The sequence below is a fragment of the Vidua chalybeata genome, chromosome 10, assembly GCF_026979565.1.
Source record: "Vidua chalybeata isolate OUT-0048 chromosome 10, bVidCha1 merged haplotype, whole genome shotgun sequence".
NCBI classification, from domain to species: domain Eukaryota; kingdom Metazoa; phylum Chordata; class Aves; order Passeriformes; family Viduidae; genus Vidua; species Vidua chalybeata.
This window is the reverse complement of record NC_071539.1, coordinates 23,800,683-23,823,005: the sequence shown is the minus strand read 5'-3', so window position 1 is coordinate 23,823,005 and position 22,323 is coordinate 23,800,683. Positions and strand designations below refer to the sequence as shown.

Genomic DNA, 22,323 nt, shown 5'->3' with positions numbered 1-22,323 from the left:
TTCCTCTGGGGCTTTGGCAATTGCTTGCTCTTGAGAAGACTCTGGATTAGAGAAGAAAAGAAACCCACTTGTCTTAGGTTGCAATGCAAGATGTAACCAGAAGTGTGCATTCTATCACTATTTGTTAAAACCAGGTGGGGCAATTTTCTTTATCTCTTCCACAACCAGTCCTCTCTCTGGGAAATATCTTCTGTTAATGGGCCATTGAGTGTCACTGCAGTGTCACTTTTAGATAAAAGGTCTGATATAATTCCATCATCCCATGGGGAGAGGCTCTGCCCAGGGGAGGAGCCAAGCATTTCTACCTGGATCCAATCTGACCTTGGAACACCACAGCAGCCTTTGCCCACTGCATTCCCAGAGGAGCAGCTTTCTGTCCCACTGCATTCCCAGAGGAGCAGCTTTCTTCCCCACTGCATTCCCAGAGGAGCAGCTTTCTGCCCCACTGCATTCCCAGAGGAGCAGCTTTCTTCCCCACTGCATTCCCAGAGGAGCAGCTTTCTTCCCACTGCATTCCCAGAGGAGCAGCTTTCTTCCCCACTGCATTCCCAGAGGAGCAGCTTTCTTCCCACTGCATTCCCAGAGGAGCAGCTTTCTTCTCCACTGCATTCCCAGAGGAGCAGCTTTCTTCTCCACTGCATTCCCAAAGCAGCAGCTTTCTTCCCCACTGCATTCCCAGAGGAGCAGCTTTCTTCCCCACTGCATTCCCAGAGGAGCAGCTTTCTTCTCCACTGCATTTCCAGAGGAAGCCCAGGCCCATCTCCAGCAGCCCTGGAGCTCCAGAGGAAAACTCCAGCCTTGTCCAGGATCCCTGCTCCAGCAGAGCCACAGCTGGCACTGCAGGAGGGCTGAGCCACCATGGAATGGCACTGCTGCCACCACCCTGACACACAGGGGGTCAGCTCCTATTGTGACTCTGGCAGTGTTTTCATACTACTACATTTTATTTTCATTTCCCTATCAAGTTGTAGTTTTTGGGTTTTTTTTTAATTTATTATTTATACACACTAGTAAAGAACTGTTACTCCTATTCCCATATCTTTGCGTGAGAGCCCCTTAATTTTAAATTTATAATAATTCGGAGGGAGAGGGTTTACATTTTCCATTCCAAGGGAGGCTCCTGCCTTCCTTAGCAGACACCTGTCTTTTCAAACCAAGACACTGCTTTAAATGTGGGGATGAGGACTGCCTGTCATTTGAGAACCCAGAGCTTTAGAAGTGGCAGAAGTAGCACGTGCATTTTTAAGTGTTTGCATGAAAGAAAGATTGATTTCCACATCTTGGCCGAATCAGCAAAAATCAAAAAAGCTATTCAGGGTCTTATAAAGTCAAAGTTTAGAAGTAATATATATTTAAACATATTTCTCTCTCTCAAGTTATGGTTCATTGTATTTTGCTGGTTTAGAACAGTAAGGACTGCAGAATTACCAGTCAGGAAAATACCATATTTGACCCTTAAGTCATATTTATTGACTTACTGAAATTATTGAAATACTAAGAATATTTATTGTGAAGTTCTCCTTTCTTTTATTTTCACAAGGAAGCCGTTCTTTGTGTATTTTAAGCTATACAGCTGAGCATCCCAATTTTCTTGAACACTACCACACACAGATTCATTGACTTAAAACACCACATGATTTCAAGAAATTTTGGACATTCCCTTCATTATTAACAAGAAACAACTTTCTCAAGAAATCTCCATGACAAAGGCCCTGGTCTGACATGGCACACAGTGCAGGAATCAGTCCCTCAGAGGGTTTATTGTTGGGTTTTGCAGCCTGAGAGGCTGCAGCAGGTGTCCCTCGTTCCTGCGCTCGCTCTCCGCTGTGTAGACGTTGTGCTGTACAATGTAGGCAATGACAGAGTCTGGGATGAGATATTTCACACTCAGCCCTCTGCACAGGGCAGAGCGGATGTGCGTTGCACTGACTTCATTCTGGATCCACTCTCTCACTAGAAAAATGTTGTGCTGAAATTTAGATAAAAGGTCTGATTCCTGGATGAACTGAGATGGATCAGAGCCAGCCCGGCTAATGCAGACCAAACCAAACTTTCCCACTATTTCTTTGATGTCTTCTTCCTTCCAGAGATTGGGTGTCTTAAATGTCTGTAGAAAATCAGCTCCACACAGCAGCTTTAATTCCGGTAGAACTGGAAAGACAAAAGGAAATAACAGATGTCTTATCCCTTCTCAGTCTTTTAGGAAGTTTGTACTTAAAATCAGTTCTAACTCATCACTTTAGATGTTTTTTTTTTTTTAATTATTTTTTAAATCATTTACCTTTACTCCAGGCTTTTTTTCAGACAGTTGCAAGAAAAATTCAGTTTAGGTTTTTATGTGTCTGGTCACAACTACTTTATCACCTACTTAATCATTATTCAAAGCATATTGAATATTATCTGTACACAGTTAAAGGGAAATTTTTACTCCACTCAAGCAATCAAAAATGGGGAAGAAGCAAATAAAGGGAAATACTTTAGCAGAAAGATTAGACTTGGTTGAACCTGGCTACACCACACCATCCTGCCCTGCTGTTCTTTATTGTCTCTGTTTTTGCTGTCCCCTGCCTGAGCCCCAGCACAGAACTCTTTCCTCAAAGTTCTTCCACAGCACTCATCATTATTCCACCTGAGCATTGTACAAACATTGACCAGGTAGTTTCACAGCCTTCTGTTCACGTGAAATGAAGGGGAAAGATGGTGATTTGCCTTCACTTTACACTTATTTGATGGCTAGCACATCTGCAAGTCTTCTACAAACACCTTAAAGGAGAGATTCAGAAGAAATGTAAGAATGGAATGGAATGGAAGAATGGAATGTAAGAAACATTCCAGTGGTGATGTGTCAAAAGTGTGACTTCTTTCCTCCACCAACTGTAAAGACACAACTCCTCAAGAACAGGAAAAACTGAAATGTATTATTCATGTCCAAGAGATGCTACAACACTGGAGGAAAAAGGCAATGTATCAGCAATTCAGCAGTATCCTGGCAAGCCATAGGGCTAGGGAAGATGATTAGATAAGGAACTGAAAACTGACATTGTTTCCAGAGCCTGCTGTGCCTCTACTGCTAACAGGAGCTTTTCTGGACAGCAAACATCAACATGGCAGCATCACTACTGTGCTATCCATACACTTTGTCCATTGTCTAACACTAGAAGTAGAATTCTAAGCAATCCCTGTATTTTTCGTATTTTTTATTAATGTATTCTGTATTTTGCAAAAAAAGCAGGGCCACAACGCACATCTCTGACAGAGCTAAAGAGTTGCTTATAAAATCAAGAATTAATACAACTCCAGGGTCTCTTATCTGTGTGGGAGCTATTACAGAACAACTGCTCCAGCAGTTATGTTGGCATTTGGCATGGCTTGGTTTTGCCATGCAGCTCCAGCCGTCAAAACTCACCAGCTACTATGTTCAATTTTCTCACTACTAATCTGGTAAAGCTGTACAGTTTTTAATGCTAAACACAGCATCATGTTTGCAGTCATGAACCAACCTGGTTGCTGGCAAGAAAGGGAGTCCCCTGCGGAGCTTTCCATGGGATGTTTGTTTCTTGTGAACTCCTTCTTGGACTGGAATGCTCTGAGTGCTTCATTATAATGGTGCCTGCATTTAAAACAAAGGCTCCTGTGTGAGGAAATTCTCAGAGATGCAACAAAGAGATTACCTGGCACTTTCCCATTCCAGTACAGGGTCTACTTTTATTCCCTTTGGACTGGAATACCATTCTTTAGGAATTTGGCACATTTGTGCTGCCATGAGATTAGTATCAATGTAGTTACATTTTGTGGAACTCACATGCGATCTCCTTAATGGCATCCTGGTTTGTAAATTCTTTTTTAAATTCTACCATTATGGCAATTTTGGTAGCTACTAAATTTAAAACGTAGAGGAGTTTTTTTTCCTGAAACACGACTAAATCTCACTTCAATCACTAGCTGTAATTTCTCGACTAAATACAACCCCTCATGATAGTGTTTTTGTAAAATGTGCTCTGTTTTGAGGAGACAGTCTTGTTCTCTCTCCTCCTCTTCTCCATAAAAATATGTTCCCTGAGTTTTTATCTTGCTGTTTTCCTGTTTATTTTAATTAGAAGAATTGCAATTCCAAGAAACTAAAAATTCTCGTAAGATTTTTAACATCTGCTGTGCTTCTAATTTTACTGAGTTCAGATCCAGGAAGGCAGGCAAGGATCCCTTTGCATGTTTTTCCAGGTTTCTGCTACTTTATCCTTTATCAATCCTCATCCCTGGTGCCCCCCTGCAATAATGGTATTGCCACCTCATGGCAGTGGCCTTTTCCTTCCAAATTAGCACAACCTTGCTTGTTTAAAACAGTCTCTGCCTTGTACCATCCAGAGCCAGGCCTAAGCATTGCTCATATTTGCACAAGCCAACATTGTTTCAAGGATACAAGCTCCTGGTCAGGCAGGACAAGCAGACACAGAATCAAGGCTGTGTCCAATTTCTGTGCAGCACGTATGGAGCCACAGTGACCATCAGCTCTTATCCAACTGCAGCAACACAAAGGTTCTGAGTTTCAAGGAACAGTCTGAATCCAGTGCATGTACAAAGCCCCAGCTGACCCTTGGAATGTCTGCTGTAAGGAAGGAATTCACAGGTTAGTGATTTAAAAGTACACTTTTCTAATTGTGCAAACACTTTAGCCACAGGAATAAGCTGCATACGTGTCAAGAACCTACACCCAGGCAGTCTGCAAAGCAGCCTCCAGTGATTTCTGGTGCTCATCCACCGGCCAGAGAAACTGCACGAGGTGAGGCACATATGGCAGCAAAGAGTGGGTACCAGGAGCTTGGCCTGTGCCTTCCCCACACACCTAATTTTAACCCTGCCTTGCTGTAAACAGGCTGCTGCTATGTATAGCCAAGCACACCGACTGTGTGTCGTGCTCTGACATTCTTGGGCCAGGATTCAAAACCAAGAACGTTTGGCAAAGAGCTCCCTGCACGACCAACGTTACAAACATCGCAACATCTGAGCTGCCCGGGTCTGCTCAGCAGCTCAAGGGCTGGAGCAAATGGGGTTGCATTAGTTTAGATACAGCAAAAAGGAGAAACCCATCTGCCAGCTTCTCAAGTGTTTCCTGAACTGTGTATGAAGCTTTGTGTATGAGCTAAATCACAAGCACAACTCAACAGAAGTTGGATAATGCAGATCTTTGCCAATTTTTAATTACTGTGTAGCATAGCTGCATGTCAATCAAATCCACAGGAGCAATGAATGCAGTCCTTTGCCTACTGACAATACTGTTTCCTTGTCTAGGAATACTCATAAACAGCAGCTATGTGGAAACAGCTCTATTATGTTCCCTCCTCCTCCTAAGAAAAGCCTTGGGATAGTCTCCAAGATTTCCATACTCATTTAATAGCACTGCCATAAGTGGGACTTGAGCTTTGCTGCTTTAAGTTCTTTTGTGTCACAAAAGGGGATCCTCTGCAAAATCCAGAGGTTTTGATGAAATGTGACATTTTTATCGCGCTCAGTTAAAACAAGTACTGTAGGAAAAGGCCATTCATGTGTTTCAGGACTAAATGTTCTACGGCAGGTAAGTGTACAACTCAAGCTACTGATAAGAAGAGACACTTAGGTACAATAATGATTTCCTCTGCCTTGCAATAGGAAAGTATCTTTCTATTGGTACTGAAGTTTCCTACCTCAGGGAGCTTATTGTGAAGGCAGCAGTTAGTCCTTGGATTTTTGAGGAGTGCAGAACCTATAGATTAACTCTGAATGCATGTGAAGAACAACAACTCTACAATAAACCATTGCCTGTTTATACTTAGTAAGGATCTGCTCTTTTTTAATCTTTTTTTCACTTGTAACACTTAAATACAGTGTAAAGCAGAAACACCTGCATTTCATCAGAATGCTGCTTCCCCATTCAAGGGACAAAGTTCAGCACTGGATTATGGCACTGGTTCAGCTCATTAATACACATCAACATTTGTGGACAAAACAAGATTTAAGCTCATTTCTCTCCTTAACAAGCAGCCATTTTAATGTTTTGTGGATTTCCTAATATAACTAAAGGTTCACTTTCTAGGCAGATGGGAAGTTTGGCTGTTCATACCACATTGCCTGAGCAGAAAATTATACATACAAAGTTTTACTTACTGGATTTCTTGTCCTGAAGAACTCTGAAGTGGATTTATAATTTACAAACCCAGTCTTGCAAGCAGTACTCACTTCAGTTGGAGCTCTGCAAGAGCAGAGTAGGATCACCTGACCTGTAAGATCTGAGACTGCTTCTCTGGAGGAAAATGGTTTGACTGAACCGAAGTTTAGGACAAAAGCCCCATGCCCAGGCTATACTGTTGGACAGCACTTGGTGACTTCTCAAACTGGAACATACAGTTATGATTAGAGAAGGAATATCGTTTTCTGCAAAGATAGAAAACCTCCCACCCTGATCCTGCTCTGCTGCCTGGAGGGAAGGGGCAAAAGGAGCAACTGGATGTCTGTGTTCCTTCAGAGAAGCAACTAAAAACAGATCTAAAAGGCTCCACTTTGTCTTGTAAGTTTCTAGTGAATTCTTATGGATGCTTTTGTAAAGTAACAGGTCTGGCTTTTAACTGCTTTCACAGAGCCTCAAGAGCTTTTGGGGCAGCTGTTGGAGGGCACAATTTAGAGCCTTGAACACCTGTTTCCACTTAGAAAGTAACCTAGAAAATGGGGATAAAAATGAAGAATCAGTGGTAGCTCTTACAGCACATTTCTTGTAGACTTCCATGAAGGCTTCCAGTTTAATGGTATCTGTTACCTTCTGTAGCACCTTTTCCAAAGAGCTGCTAGCACAAGAAGTTTGTGTTTCACTCCCTGCCCCATATGCATTTATTACCATACAGAAAGGACATGTTTCAAGGTCCTTGCATCAAGTTTTGGACAACTTGCTTAGTTTCTCCTCTGAGCACAAAACCAAAGTGAACTTCGAGATTTGGAAGAAAACATCAGCAGTTATGGGCTTGGGCTTAATTCATCATTAGAGTTAATAAGAAAACTTTACAGGCATGTGTGAACAGATAAACCTGGAGGCATAATACTGCTACCATAGCTAACCTGGAATAGAGATGCTCCTGAAGAACAGCATAATTTCTGAACTCTCTTACTTTCTGATCACAAGCTCTCTCTATCACCTGCTTAGGGACTTACACCCAAGAAAGGTAACATGAGAGGCAGGAACTTTTCCTGCAGAACCCAGCAGTGGCCATCATTTTGCAGAGGCTTTCCACATGCATCTAACTACTTGAAGGACACGAGGGCAGTACCATGGTTATTGCACAGGTCTGGGGAAAGCAAATGAAAGATTCCTGGTGGGGAGTCCTGACTTGCCTGGGTGTTTTAAAGGAGCAAGTTCTGTGCATTGACATGGCAGCCTGGCAAATTTTTGGCAGTCAGTAATTTCATAAAGACAGGAAGAAGATAATGTAATCACCTTAATACTTTCACCGTCTCTGTCCACGTGTCCTGCTCGCTCTCCCAGGGATCCACCCGGATCCAGTCAGACGTCTCCAGGGCCAGTTTGGCCATTGCCACCCGGTGCCTTGCTGACACCAAGCCTTTCTTCCCATAGCTATCACTGACAGGAGACATTATGCCTTCAATCACCTGGTATCTTCCTTTGGGAAAAAAGAAAAGAAAAAAATGAAAATTAAGTCCTCTTCACAGAATCTTGAAAATTTAGGGTGGATAGGGCCTTGGGAGCTCACCTAGTCCAACCTCTTCAAAGAGTAACTTCCATGGTTAACGTCAAAGTTTTAAGATGCTATGAACAACTTGATTTGGGTTTTGTTATTAATCCATTCCCAGCAATTAAAAAATTGAAATGCAAACGTTTTGTTCCTCTGTGAACTGCTTACAATTACTATCATATTTATCCTAATAAATGACCCAAAAAAAGGAAAGCTGAGTAAACACACAATTTTAAACCATGTAGACATAGTCATAATTGATGTTGCTTGCAAACTATCAAAGTTAGATAGAATTAAGTTCCATAGTCCAATTAGTACAGCTTTGATATAGCCAGAGCAAAGAATGACTTAACTGACCACTTCTTTGTTCTTAGATACCTGATCATTGTTATTTATCAGAATCATTGTGACTTTCTTTGTGCTAAAGCACGAATTACAGCATATTACTGCAGCTGTGATAGATGTGATTCAGACAAATCAGAAGATTCAAGCACAAAGATGGGGCTAATGGAGTCTAAAATGAGACTTGGAGCACTGTGCTTCTCACATCAGCTCAGCAGCCACTAAATGCCTTCCTATTTGGCTGACCATGTTAAATGCATTTGACAGTATGCCCCTGGTTTCCTACCCCTGTAACACAACATAACCATTAACACAACAGACTGGTTAGATTTTGCAGTTCTGGCCCCAAACCAGGAAACAAAAATAAAGCACCACCACAAGCTGCAAACCTCGAGAAATTGAGAGGAGAGGAAGAGCGTTTCAACTGAACAGAAATGAACAAAATTATTTCTAATGTAGCACATGCATTTCAAATAACTATGATAAATATGATACTGAAGAGGGGGGAAAAATCCTCTTCCTTTTTTCTAATTAAATTATTTTAACAAAGAAACTTCAATGCAGCATGCTACCTTTATTGCTTTGTAAGGAAAATAACACTGACATTTCTGATACTGGCACATGACAATTTAATATTCCAACACGAAAATGTCACTCTAGCAATGTCACATTTATTTTGATGTAATAAAATTTTCAAAAGAACTTAATTGAATCTGACTTAAAAAACCAGCAGTAAGATTCAATGAGATTTACATCCTCTTAAGATTTCAGTTCAAACATTCCTCTGTTTTAAAATAGTCTCATTACAGGCAAAATGAGCAAGATAAAATTTTCCAGAATCATGCAAAGAAGTGTGTATAATCAATTTCTTGATTTGAAATTGGAAATAATTCCACTTGATTTATGAACAACAATTATTCTCTCGTACTCTGGTATTATACAGTGATATAACAAGTTGTCATTTAAAGGGAAAGAAATTACAGTTTCAATTCATTTCTCATTTAAAGGGAAGGAAACTGCAGTTTGAATTCACTACTACGTTAACTTTATTAAAAGGTTTTTCCTACATGATTTTATTTTCCATGTTTCAGTTTCTTTACATTTCTATGGATATAAGTTCTTCCCTTACAATTAAAATTAATATATTAAATGAAAAAATCATATTTCTGTGAGCTCATGCTAACCAAGCATATGGGTCTGCCACATCCTTGTGAAATGGAAAGATTTCAGTCTCTAATCTGCCCTAGAGCTGCATAAATGGGATGAGATAAGGGTTTCTGGTGCCATATCAGCTTGTTCCCAAGTAGAAGTGAAACTGACTGGAAGAGAAAAATCAAGGTTGCTAACACTTCAGAGAGTCAAACACAGGAATGGCTTGAGAAGATTCACAATGGAGTAACCAAGCACTGTGCAAACAGGATGCACGAGAGCCTTCCACACAGAAACACAAACTTTAGCTGTCAAAATATAGGAATTAATTTTATTACTGGCTCTAAATAACTTGTTTCCCATTCAGTAATTTAAAAGTTCAACTGTTCAAATATGCCCCTCAGTTTTGGCAAGCTTGTGAAGAGGAAATAATTAAATTCTGTCACCCTGGGCTTTTCTTAATGTCCACTGCAATTCTCTTCTCTCTCCCATAAATTATTACAGGATGTTTCATACCTTCCTTGGTCCAGAATTACCTTCAAATTCTATTTCTCTGGAATTCTATTTCCTTTCATCATGTAGTTTGTTATTATTGCTTGTCCTAAATATGTGTAACAGTCCTCCAGGCCCTCAAGTGTCTTTGTTTTTCAAAATATACCTCGCAAAAGCAGCAAAAAAGTTCTTCATGCTATGAACTTATATTCTCTAAGAACTGTTTAGGAGAACTGGTTAGTGCTCAGAAAACTAAATATAACAAAAGGAATGAAATAAAAACTGTCCCTCAAACATGTTAATGTTAACATGTCACTGTAAATTCTCACAAACACTAACACAAATCATAAGGCTTAATTAGCTTATTAATACTAAAGCAAATTTATCAAATGCCAATTTCATATAAAATTGTGTATTTTGGTGGAGCTTCTAAAGATTAAATTCTTCTGGTAGTAAGTCTGGAATTCACTGCGAGAAATTATGCCAGAAATAAATAACAAAAGTAAATAACCACTAGAGAAAAGCAAATTAATGAAACACTTCCATACATTTAACTCTTGCTCACTATCTAACTCTTGCTCACTAGAGGAAAGTATCATTTTCCTCTCAGTGTCAAGGGAAAATCCCCCAAGAGAAGCTCTGCAGCTTCCTGATGTTACCCTACCAGTGAACAGGAATGCATTTGACAGAGCCTGTGGGAATGCAGCTGGCTGGGATGAGCAGTGCTTTAGCCTCGGTAGCACATACAGGAGGCAGCAACCTGAGACCATGGGAAGTGGGATACTGAAAGGGAGATGCCTGGTCAGGTCATGGTGAGAAGAGTGTGGTCATGGGAGTCAGTATGTTAACAGGATGTTAATGGAACTATTCTGTATTAGGTCACATTTCTGGTCCTTGTTCTCAGTTAGTTCAGAACCTGTCACGTTCAAGGTCATGTTCTGAGCTCACGTTGGTGGTTGGACCCTCACCCTCAGCATACCCCTAGATCTTGTTATGTTCCCCACATGCCCCTGTCTTTGGATCTTGCCCCTCAGACTGTGCTGTTTTTGCATTTGTTATTTTGCTATTAGAAATCTTTATTTTTGGGCAAGTTCATTGTTCCCATCCCTCTGTTTTTGCCATGTTCCCCCCGGCTGGACTGGACCCGGGTTTGCAGCAAGCCAGACTGCAACCCATTAATGGTGTCACATTTCCCCCAGTTTTCATAAGATAATAACTCATTATCCTTCACCTTTCCCTTGCATTTGTCTTGCTGCAGATAAAATATCTTGTCTTTCACACCCCCCTACTTTGACCTGCATCCCTTTGGTCTCACTGGAAACTTGGGGATGTAAGTGTCCTCCACTGGCAACACTTGGGAAACAAGATTAAAATAATAGATTGATTCTAGTACTATTTCTTTGGTCTTTATGGTAAAATGAGGAATACAGTCACAGAGAAGTAAAAGTGACTGACATTAGGTATTAACAGACTCTAAAGGCATCTGCCACAGTCACTGCAAGTTTCAAAAAACAATTTTAAAACAAGGGACTGAATATTGGAAAATTTTAGCTGTGTCTGAGGATGTGTAAAGTGCCAGATTCAAACGAGTAGACAGAAAATCCAGATAAAGAGAATGATTTGAGTCATTCAGGTGCATACAGCTAAGTGTGTTGTATTTAAAAGGCAGCATGACAAGATTTATTGGCTGATATTAACAGAAAAAAGATGAGTTACTTGACATGTGGCAATGAAACTGCACTTAAAGGATCAGAAACCAAATAAAATGTCTTACTTAAAATAGGGATGTATGAAAAATAAGATTAGGCAGCATTAGAAACTGATGTGATGTACAAAAAGCTGGCAGACAGAATTACTGGAGATGTCAGTCAGGATGCACATCAGGGATGGTCACATCATTCATGGCAGTGAAACCTGCCTCTGAAGTCACAGAATCCTGGAGCTGTTGAGGCTGGAAAAGCCCTCTAAGATCACTGAGTCCAACCAGTAACCCAGCACTAGAACATGTCCCCAAGTGCCACATCCACATGTCCTTTGAACACTTCCAGGGTATGGCCCGACTCATCATTTCAGCCTGATTTGTGATGGAGCAGCACTACTGAAACAGCAGGAGGATGAAGCCATTCCCAAGCCTAGGAAACATGTTCCTCACACTAATTAATTAATTTCTCACTTGTTTCCAGCATGCAGTGTGGATGTCAGCTCCAAGGTGCACTGTTCCCTCTGAGAAGGAAATTACTGCTGCCTCAAGTTGGACAACCCCTGTTCTTCAGCCCCTCTGTCAGCTCCCAGGCTGCAGCTGCTGCTTCTTCTCAGCAAATAAGCTCCAATTTCTCCTCTCCTTTGCTGCTAACCCCAGAAATGGAAACAGAGCTAAAACTATGGGAGAATGACCAATAAATTTCCTGAGTAGGAATGGTTCTGCTATAAAAGAGGCATCCAGAATCAGTCATTTTTATAGCATGCTGCCAACCCCTTCTGCTTGAGAAACTGCGTTCCCTGTTGAGGAGGGGCCACAGATGGGATTTGAGTACCCACACATAGAAGCACACACCCCCATACACCTAGTACAAGCACAAACATCTGCTCTGGGGGTTCCTGCAGATGCAGCCACCTCTGCTCGGCATGGGTCAAGCTTCTGCAGGCAAACTGAGGGTTCTGACTTTGCTGCCATGCTGCCTTAAGCTTTCAGAAAGTGCAAAGACAACGCTGTAGGCAGCCCAGACACCAAAGAAGGATTATCCAATGCAGAAAGTCCTTGTACTTGTAAGGCTTCATAAATTAAAATAAGAAGCCAAAAGGCAAGTCACACCCTACACAGAACTAGGCATTGACATCAGGTGTAATATAATGCACAATTTCCATTTCAACCTTTCAAAATTTCATTTTTAATATGATTATTACTAGATTTTAAGCAAATTACCCTGAGTAAGGGGTGGAGTCTTTCTAAACTGATCCTGGAGCAGACCAGACATTAAATTGATTCAGACAGAATAATAATTAATTTCCCAGTTCAGTCCTTCTTTAAAGGCAGAGAGAAATGTTACTGGACTACAATTTATGACTTAAACAGAATTACCAGTTGGTCTCATATTACCTTTCTACTCTTTGCATACCTAGACAGCAGAATCAGCTATAAAACTGCAGTGAAAAAAGTAAATTAAAAATCTCTTTTTAACCCTTTATTTCTAGTCCTGCAGGATCAACAAAATAATTTTAGTTCTAGGAAAACAGAGACTTTGAAGCTGCTCTCAGAGCCAGCTCTGTAATTCCTCCTCATCACAGTCAAAGTATCCTCACAGGATATTCTGAGTATGCAGCTGCTGCTTCTACTGCACAGTGGTATCAGTGGGTTCCCAGGTTCTCTCCCCCTGCTCAATTTGACAGCCAAATTCCTTTTACTATTATTTGCTGTTTAGGTTCCTACTGAACCACCTCCCTAGGATCTTCTCTGTCAGATTTCAACAAATAATGACTCCCTCTCAAACACTTCCAGAAACATAACTGCATATTTTAGCTACAAATTAAAAAAAAAAAAAAAAATCCTTGAGCAACTAAGGAGCTGCTCAAGCTCAGAGTTCAAAGCTTTCCAGTAGCATTTCTGATTCTTTCTTAAATTCCTGATGTTACCACCTTGCTCTTTTGTTGCCAAAACATTCTAGCCTGTGGCATCTCGCTTTTCTGATCTTTTTTTAGGATAGATAAAGTGCCTCTTAGTGAAGACAGATAATGAATAATTAACAAGTCTCTTCTCCAGTTTCCCCCAGCTGTCAAAACTGCTACCTGAACTCTTCTTCATATTAAAATACATTGTATCAGAAAAGTATGGAATCGGAACATAAAAGATTTTCCTAAGTTTCAAAATTATTAACCATATTATTTCACAAGGTTCAGCCAGTGCCAAGAGCAGGATCCTCAAACTGCTGATAAAACTTTTACTCTCTTTGCATGAACACTCATTGTACTTGCTTATACACTGAGGTAACGACAGACTTTCTATATTGAATATCCCATGAAAGCTTTACATTAATAACAGTAAAGAATATGAATATGAACCCAGCTGTAAAGTAAGAGCTGATCTAAGTGAGGATTAAAACTCTTTCTTGCTTTTCCTAGGCCTCACTGACCTGTCTGGTGCAGGTGGTCTCTGGCCAGCTCAAACAAACGCATGTGCATGTTGGTGGTAGGGTTAAAGGAGCCACAGGCCAGGAGGATGACAGGGATCCTGCTCATCATCCTGACAGCAAAACATTACAGCTCCTCCCTGAAGAAAAAAAAAAATAAAAACAAAAGACAAACTTGAGAAAGAGGAGTCTGCCCTTGGTTCCTGAACTAAAAGGAGCTGTTTCCAAAACTGGGTGTTCCTGGAGCAGTCCAGAGATCAGTCTTGTCCCAGCATTCAGCACCTGCCCTGCTCAGGAACACAGGAACACAGCTGTTCCTGGATATTAATTAGGAGAACACCAACACATTCTGCTTCCCCACACACAGACATGCCTACAACATACTTCTAGAAATTTACATTCCTATTACTAAAACCTGACAATGTTTTTTACTCCTTTTTAATTTTTAAATTGCTTTTATTAGAGAGAAAGGTTTTGTTCTGTCTTTATGGCTATTGATAACGTTGGAACCCGCAGGCCTGCTACAAAAGGAATTTTTTTTTTTTTTTAAATAAGTTCTTTCAATGAACCTTTGCAACACGTGACAAAACCTCACTTGCAACACCTAATCCTAAGGTGTGACTTCCTGGGAGCTGGGCAGGCAGCAGTGGGGGTCAGCCAGCTGGCAAACACTTCCAGCCAGATTATCAGCATTGGCCTGTGTGGTTCCTCTGCTGGACTGCAGAGCAATGGACAGTGCATCAACAACAGGGAGCAGTAGGGAAGAGGAAGCACAGCTGTGTCAGGAAATCCCCAGGGCAAAAAAAAAAAAAGCTGTCAGGAGCCTTGCAGGGGTGTTTACAAACAACCGTGATATAATTTGGTTAAACTATCAGTCATCTACTAAAAATGTAGCCAAAAACAGTTTAAATCCACTGTGCTTGAAGCTATTTACTTGCTTAGCTCTTTTTAAAACTAATCCAGAATACAACTGGCACGATAAAAACAATTGTGTCCCACATCCACATCTGCAAATCCAAAGTCTTTTCCTAGAATTTGAAACCTCTACATTGCTCACACCTGTGTATCATACAAACACCACTCTCCTCCCTTCCCTGGCCTCCAGCCCTCTCATCAAACAGAACAGGCTTCCTGCAGGAGACACCCGCATCCCAAACTGCAGAACCCAGTCTTGGGATAGCAGACCAAACCCAGCACAGGTTGGGTGTTCTGATCAGCCAAGTCCCATTCTCCATCTGCACTGTAGCTGCAGCCCAGAGCCCACCTCTTACTGTTCCTAGTTCTTACAGTCCCTTTTCCCCCCTCCTTTCTCTGACTTAGAAAAATTTAACAATAATGGTTAAATCCATGTCAATTCCACGTTTTATCGCTGCCAACATGATCAGTTCATTTATGGAGGATTTACAACCTGAAGACTGGGACTGTACCACGGAACAGCACTCAGTAGACCAAGCAACAAGTGTTAATATTGTTATTTGTGACTTTTTGAACCTTTTTATGGAGAAAATCCTTTGAAGCATTAAATGCTATCCGTACCTCCAGCATCTAGTACCGAATAAAACAATTGTTTTATAATGTTTTCATTCTACTTTCCTCATACCTTTCATCATACTAGGGGAGATATACTGGGGAGAAAAGACTTGCTGGCTGTAGAGCCACTAAAAACTAGCAATAGTTTTATGGTCTGTGATGGGAGCAGATGGAGGAAGCTTCTTTCACTGCACCCTGCTCTCTCATCTGGTTTGCTGTCCCTGTGTAGACACAAAAACTCACACATGAAAACTGAATGCAAAATGTATAGCTTCTTTATTCAGAAAAAAACAAAAACTGTTCTTTTGTTCAGTATCAGCAATTCTGTAAATGTATCTTCATCAGATGGGGGAAAGTGTTTCTGCCCTGAAACTGAACAAAAGATCAACATCTGGATGGAGCTCTCTCATTGCTGGATCACGGCTCTCCTGTGCTCCCTCCTGTTCTAATCAAGTGCAGTCTATATTTCTATAGTTGTTCCGTGATTTGCCATCTCAACCAAATGATTTCCTTTGCTTTGCTTTTTATTCTACAGACTATTGTATTTCTCACCTAAAACAAAGGTGTTGGACAGTTTCATTGCAGCTCTTACTCATTTATACCCTGGAAACTCCAGGGAAGGACTTCAGCCTGTGACTTTTAGTGGTAACTTGACAGTACTGACAATGGAAACTCAAAAATCAAACCACCACCACCACCACCACCAAACAAACAAAACAAAACAGCAAACAGAAAAAAACCCTAAAACAAACCAAGATTGCACTGATAGTAAATAAACACATAATGAAAAAGCATCTCACAAGGTATTATACATCTATAAACTCACAAACACCCCATACATACATTTTTTTTTTTTTTAATCAGTGCTTTTATTTTTACTACCCTCAAATATGGTGCACCCTACACCTATTCAACAGGTCTAGGACAACTTTTAGTATTTGAAATAAAACTTTCTCATTCAGTTGCTATCTCAGCTGGTATTAATTACCTGAGGGGTTTCAAATCATTACAACACCACTCAAAGTAACAGAAAAAAGGAGAGTGAACTGATTTTTCAGCTAAGCTCTCTTGAGAAATCAAACACTGGGGAAAGTTTAAACACAGAGTCTGTGTGCCCTGCTCTGGGCCCGTGTTCCAGCAGCCCTGGGCAGTGCATTCCCAGAAACGCCAGTCCACAGCTTGGGAAGCTTCCAACAACGGGGACATCGTGTGGCAACGCAGAAAAGGGCAGTCACCTTCAGATGGGGAGGCCACACTCAAGCTATATAAAAAAGGTTTAAGGATGGACAAAGCATCATGATTTTCATTAGATAGTTCCTGTAAGTTCTTTTTCTGGTGCTTATATTCCTACAATATGTCAATAACAGACGATGTTACAGATGACCACAGTTAAGTTCTGCTGAAAGTCAGTAATTAGGGCCATATCTGATTAATTATCAGCAGCAGAATGGAGTGCTGAGCAGCACAGTCTGATTCATGAGCTGTTAAATTAGTAAACTGGAGAACAAGACAATGATACGTGCACACTATGAGTCACTCACCCTTGAGGGAACATTTCTGCAAAAAGCAGAAAGAAATCAAATCCTAGCACAGGATTAAAGCATTATCTCCTCCTGTGAGGGTGAATTTAGATTAATTTAGATGAAATTTAGATTTGAACAAGTTCAAAGCTGTCCTATTCCATTCTTTTACTGGGCCACATCATTACCTCATGTAAATGCATGCAGATGCACTGGGACCAGCTGAGTTACACCAAGTGACACCAAGAGTATTACAGTTGTGAGACAGAGTTTGAAAGTCAGGAAATAAAACTACATTTAGTAGCTGACCCAGATCATAGCCAGCCACAGCACACAAATATCCCTTAAAAATATGATTGGATATGAGAGTTTCTCATGCTGTTAATAGTAATTCTCTGCTGCCATAGAGAAATTATTCCAGACAGTAAGTTCCCAGCATTTGCTGTCACCAAAACCAATCCTCCACGACAGTGACAAGTATTTACCTGTATATCCCCACCTTCCCTTTAATAATGAACATATATACCTGGGTGAGGAAAAATGGAAAATGTATAACTCTGAGGCAGTATGGCAGTATTTTATTTACTCATCAAGAAGTTACTCACTCCAGCCACAAAGGGTTTTACAAGGAGGGCATATATATTACACACAGACCAATATGATGCTGTAACCCTCCAAAATAGCTTTTTCAGGGTCACATGATGAGTCATATTATTATTATTAAATTCCAGTGATTCAAGTGGATCCCATTTATTTGACTTTCACTGAAAGCCACGACAGAATACATGCTTTCCTATCAAATTCACCATATCAGAACCATGAAGCTGCTCCTTCCAATCCCCACACCAGACTTTTAGTCAGAAAACACAAGTCCCATTGCAGCTTCAGTGAAATCCCACTATCTGCTCCCCTCCTCACTGCAGTATTCACCAGGGCAGTAACTCATCCAAGCCTATAAAAATAATCTGGGCTTTTTCACATGTAACATAGAAGATGGCTCAAAACCCAGCAAATGCTGCCTTTAACAATGCACAGGGGGTTTTGCCTGAGACAGACCTGCTCACTTTGAGGATATTCACTAGTTCCTTTTCCTCTCTGTCCAGGCAGCAATTTTCCCAGCAAAAGTTCTCTGTGAACAAGTCACCTCACAGAAAACTGCCTGTGGCCCAAATTCCAAGCGCCCTGGTGGCAACTGGAGAAAGCAGCCTCAGCAGAAGTGTCTCCACACTTCACTCTTGCCATTCCTTTATTTTAGGCTGTATTCCCTTTCACAGAAGAACCAACAAAACCTCTCTATCAGTTAGACCTCTAAAATCAACATAAACATGACTTACAGCTCCATTTACTTGGAATGAGTTTTTTCTTTTGAATGAAACTACTTCTCTGTTTTCAGCTTCCAATCCCAACTCTTTCTGCTCTACTGCTACAGAGAAGTGGCATTTGTAAGGGACTAAAGAAGAAAATTCACCACAAAAAGTACACACTGACAAAGTACAACAAATATAAATTGAGCAGAGGACTCATGCAGTCTGAAATACATGCAAATATTGAACCCCCAGTTAATAATGAACACGGCATTGCCTTCAACAATTTTGTACTCTGAAAAATTTGAGCAGAATTATTGCTTAGCACAAGCTTACAAAGATTGTATTCTCAACACACACAAAACTGAGCCTGTGAATTCAAGTCAAGAACACATTTTTTTAAGCCTGTGAGTTGCTGCAAGTTTATAACTAGGATTCCACAGTGGGGCACAAGAGTGTCTGGTCCCAGAGTCCAACCAATAAATTATCCAGAGAGATACTCCCACAATAATATCCTAAATATTTTCTTAGTATTCGTAAGAATATTATATGTTATTAACATTCTTAATCATCCTGCAAAATAATCAGCCTTACAGGCCACTCATTGCTTGAACAGCAACAAGGAATACAACAGCTCAGCAACGTGGAATTCAGAAAGCACTATTCCGTCACATCAACAGTAAACTCCCATATTTTTAACATCCCTATTTGTGCATTTATTGAATACTCTGAGGTTATTTCAGATTTTCTGCTGTCCTTAAACAGCAAACATGTAAAGACAACCACAGCATAACATCCTTAATGTTATTTTTCTGTATTAGGGAAAATAATGAAATAATCCCATTTTGTACAAAAGGCATTAATTCACAAAATTCACAGAAATTAGTAGGTTGGAAGAGACCTTAAAGATCATTGAGTCCAACCCATACCCAAACACCTCAACTAAATCATGGCACACGTCCAGTCTGTTTTTAAACACGTCCAGGGATGGTGACTCCACCACCTCCCTGCACAGACCATTCCAGAACTTTATCAACCTTTCTGTAAAAAAACTTCTTCCTAATATCCAACCTAAATTTCCCTTGGCACAGCTTGAGACTGTGGTTCTGTCAGTGCTGCCTGGAGAAAGAGCCCAACCCCACCCGAGCACAGCCACCTTTCAGGAGCTGTAGAGAGTGATAAGGTCACCCTGAGTCTCCTTTTCTCCAGGCTAAACAGCCCCAGCTCCCAATTGCTCATAAAACACTTGACACAGAGCTCTGCAGCAGTTTCATCTTGTGACAAGGCCAGTGATACTCCACTAACCCATACAAAAAATAAATAAAAAAAGGACCAGACTGGCCAACACCTCGTACCCAGTGTTTGCTGGGTAGCACAGGATCTCACTGGCCTCACACAACACCACTCCCTGCACAGTTTTGCAGCACTTCCACAACTCAAGAAAATACAATCATCTCCTGTATCTTGTATTTCCTGCAGTATGATCTTTATAATTACTGCTCCAACAATCCCTAGTGATCACTCAACATCTGACACCCAACTCCCTTCCTATTCTTTGTGCCCATATCCCACTAATAAATAAGCTTTTTCTTCTTCTACAGCAGAATTGTCTAAACTATATACTAAGTACAGCCAGTAGTCCTCCTTCTGCATGTACAAGTCAGTCATCCACAATGCACAATATATTGATTTACAGAAAAAGAGGATTCACGCAGAACTGCAGCTCTGGGAGCCTATTTTTATGCAAACAAACTGCTGATTTAGTGAAAGCACCACCTTGTCTGTCAAAACAAACTCTTGCTAAAACTTCCAAGAGTTCCTGTTGAGAAACCATTCAGAGTGATTTTTTGTCTATCAACACCTCTAATTTTCTTTCAACTAGCAAAACACACTTAGCATATCCTAAGGCAAATTTCAGAAACTGAGCTCACATGCAAATGGAAGATAAATTTATGTAGTAAAGAAAACATCTTCAAGCACAAAGATCTTCTCTTATAAAGCTGGTTTTAAAAGGCAGCAAGCTAATGAAACCCCTAGCAGTACTACTGCAGAACACTCAGATGCAAAATAATTATATATAGCACCCACGGCATAAGGCAGGATTTCCAGAATACAGAGCAAGACCTGCCTGTGCCAGATCACAGGGCTGGATGGCATTTCTTATGTGTTTCATGTTCTCCATCATACTTTGCGACCCTGCACGGCAAATTTCTTCATTTCTGCTGATTATTGTTCAGGAAAATGCACAGTGCTTGGTGAGCAGAGTGACATCCACACAACCGTTTGAGTGGCAACTGCACTAAATCAGCAGCGCGGCGGGGAAGGATACAGCTGTGAGGCTGCCTGCTGAGACTGAGCCAGGTCTCCAGCGGCACCGGCTGGGCCAGGGCAGGCAGCTGCGCTTTGACAGCTTCACCTGCTCCAGGGGCAGCAGCAGCGAGTGAAACACTGCATGCATTAAATCCTTGGAAATCATCCCTGCTATGAAACCCACTTTGTCTCATTAAATTATTTTAAAAGGCACAAGCTCAAATTCCCCTCTGACGGGACTGTCACCTGTTGTGTCTTCCGCGCTCCCCACACACAGCTCTGGACTTCTCAAAGGTCTTTGAGACCGTCTGATGCTAAATAGGTTCTCACAGATAGGCTACATTCTAAAATGTGCACTTCTGAAGTTAAAGGCACGAAGACAGTTTACTGGTACAATCACACTGTGGAACCAGACTTCAGCAGTAAATCACGCCAGGAAATACAGCTCACGTGGATTGTATTGCTACAAAGCTTAAAGAAAACAAACACTGTGCATTGTTCATAAAATCAAACAGCAGCTGCTGCACCCTCTTAAAACCGGGGGAAAAGACCAGTGAAATAAACAAAAAGTAACCATATTTACTGTTGTCCTCTAACTCTCACTGCACTTGGCTAGGTGTTGCGGGAAGGAAGGGGGAGAAAGGAAAAAAACCCTTTCTGTTTCAAACACATACATACATACACACGCACATATATAACATATATATATCTATGTCTATATGGTGGCGGATAAGCGTTTAACGAGTGCGTGGCGTGGCCAGGCCGGCAGCCCCGGCCGGGGCTTTGAGGCCTACCCGCAGTGCCCTCAAAGCCCGCTCCGCTCCGCTCCGAGCCCGCAGCCTCTCCCGACTCCCGGCAGGGCCCGGCCGGCTCCTCCGCTCCTCCCCTCCTCCCTCCTCCCTTCGTCCTTCCGTCCTTCCGTCCTACCGTCCGTGCTCACCGCGGGACGAGCGGCGCCCCGCGGCTGGCAGCGCTGCCCGCGGCTCCTCGGGCAGGCTCGGGGCCGGCCCCCGCCGCTAGCGGCAGCCTTGCCACCTTACACAGCAGTAAGTGTATTTTTGTCACCTGGAGGTGACCTCCCAAACTTTCGGTTTCCTGCTGTTACCGAGGGTGGGCCCTGCGGCGCCGGGGTTGTGCTGGCATCGTGGGGAAGGTCGGCTTGCGAGGCGCGGAGCAAGGAACGTTCGAGAAAATTCACAGCGCCGGAGGTTTGTGTCCCAAAAGGAGACAGAGGAGTCCTGTAACTTCGTCGAAATAAACGGAGAGGCCATGGGGGATTTCCCATTGGATCTTTCACATGGCTGGCGTACACAGCCCCATTTTTGCCCTAATTTCCCATCCACATCACCCTTTTGCTTTCCCCATCATCCGGGGTTCTGACAAGGTACTTCCCACATCCCCTACTCCATGTCCCTCTCTCCTATGTACCCCCTTTTTTTTTTTTGTTCTTTTATGTAACAAAACACTGTTCATAATTCTCTGAAGTCTTTGTTCTTTGTCTTGAAGTTCAGGAGTTTAACCTAGCTTTGGTTGAGCAGCAGTCCATGCCAATTAGTGCCATTTTCTAGAACTGAGAGTCTCTTCCGTCACTTCCCTGTGTGTGAGTCCCTGGCCCTGTCTACAAGGAGATTCACACGTGTGTTTGCAAAGACAATCATCTTATTCCTTTCATGAAGCCCAGCTTTCTCTGTGTCCAATGGCCTCACAAAGTCATCTCCATCGGCTATGGAACATTTTGCAAAATACGCCAATGTCATGAAAGTGTGTTAAATAGATTTTGCAAAAAGTGAAGTCCAGAGAGTTTTAAATAATTTGCTTCTTTAATTCTTAAGCATATAAA

At 41.6% G+C, this 22,323-nt stretch overlaps 1 protein-coding gene across 7 annotated transcripts; it reads right to left on the bottom strand.

The window, feature by feature from the left end:
* Positions 1-1,716: 1,716 nt before the first annotated feature.
* NMNAT3 (nicotinamide nucleotide adenylyltransferase 3) lies at positions 1,717-22,215 on the bottom strand. Of its 7 annotated transcripts, none has more exons than XM_053952128.1 (5): positions 21,589-21,677; positions 13,823-13,959; positions 7,457-7,640; positions 3,501-3,610; positions 1,717-2,151 (listed from the first exon to the last, which is right to left on the bottom strand). In XM_053952128.1, exons 2-5 carry the CDS (start codon positions 13,929-13,931, stop codon positions 1,742-1,744), a joined length of 813 nt encoding a protein of 270 aa, XP_053808103.1. In that variant the 5' UTR covers positions 13,932-13,959; positions 21,589-21,677; the 3' UTR covers positions 1,717-1,741. The 7 variants fall into 7 exon arrangements, with proteins under 7 accessions (XP_053808103.1, XP_053808101.1, XP_053808102.1 ...); XM_053952126.1 differs by having other exon boundaries at positions 21,411-21,641; XM_053952127.1 differs by having other exon boundaries at positions 21,424-21,641.
* Between the last annotated feature and the right edge of the window lie 108 nt (positions 22,216-22,323).

What these genes read in the sequence shown, in the direction of transcription:
- NMNAT3 (XM_053952124.1), bottom strand. Translation starts at nt 21,768, where the DNA reads ATGGGAAATCCCCCATGGCCTCTCCGTTTATTTCGACGAAGTTACAGG. An exon ending in GAGACGGTGAAAGTATTAAG is followed by an intron (nt 3,611 to 7,456) that starts GTGATTACATTA and finishes TTTTAAATGCAG; the next exon opens with GCACCATTATAATGAAGCAC. An exon ending in CCTTTCTTGCCAGCAACCAG is followed by an intron (nt 2,152 to 3,500) that starts GTTGGTTCATGA and finishes TTGTCTTTCCAG; the next exon opens with TTCTACCGGAATTAAAGCTG.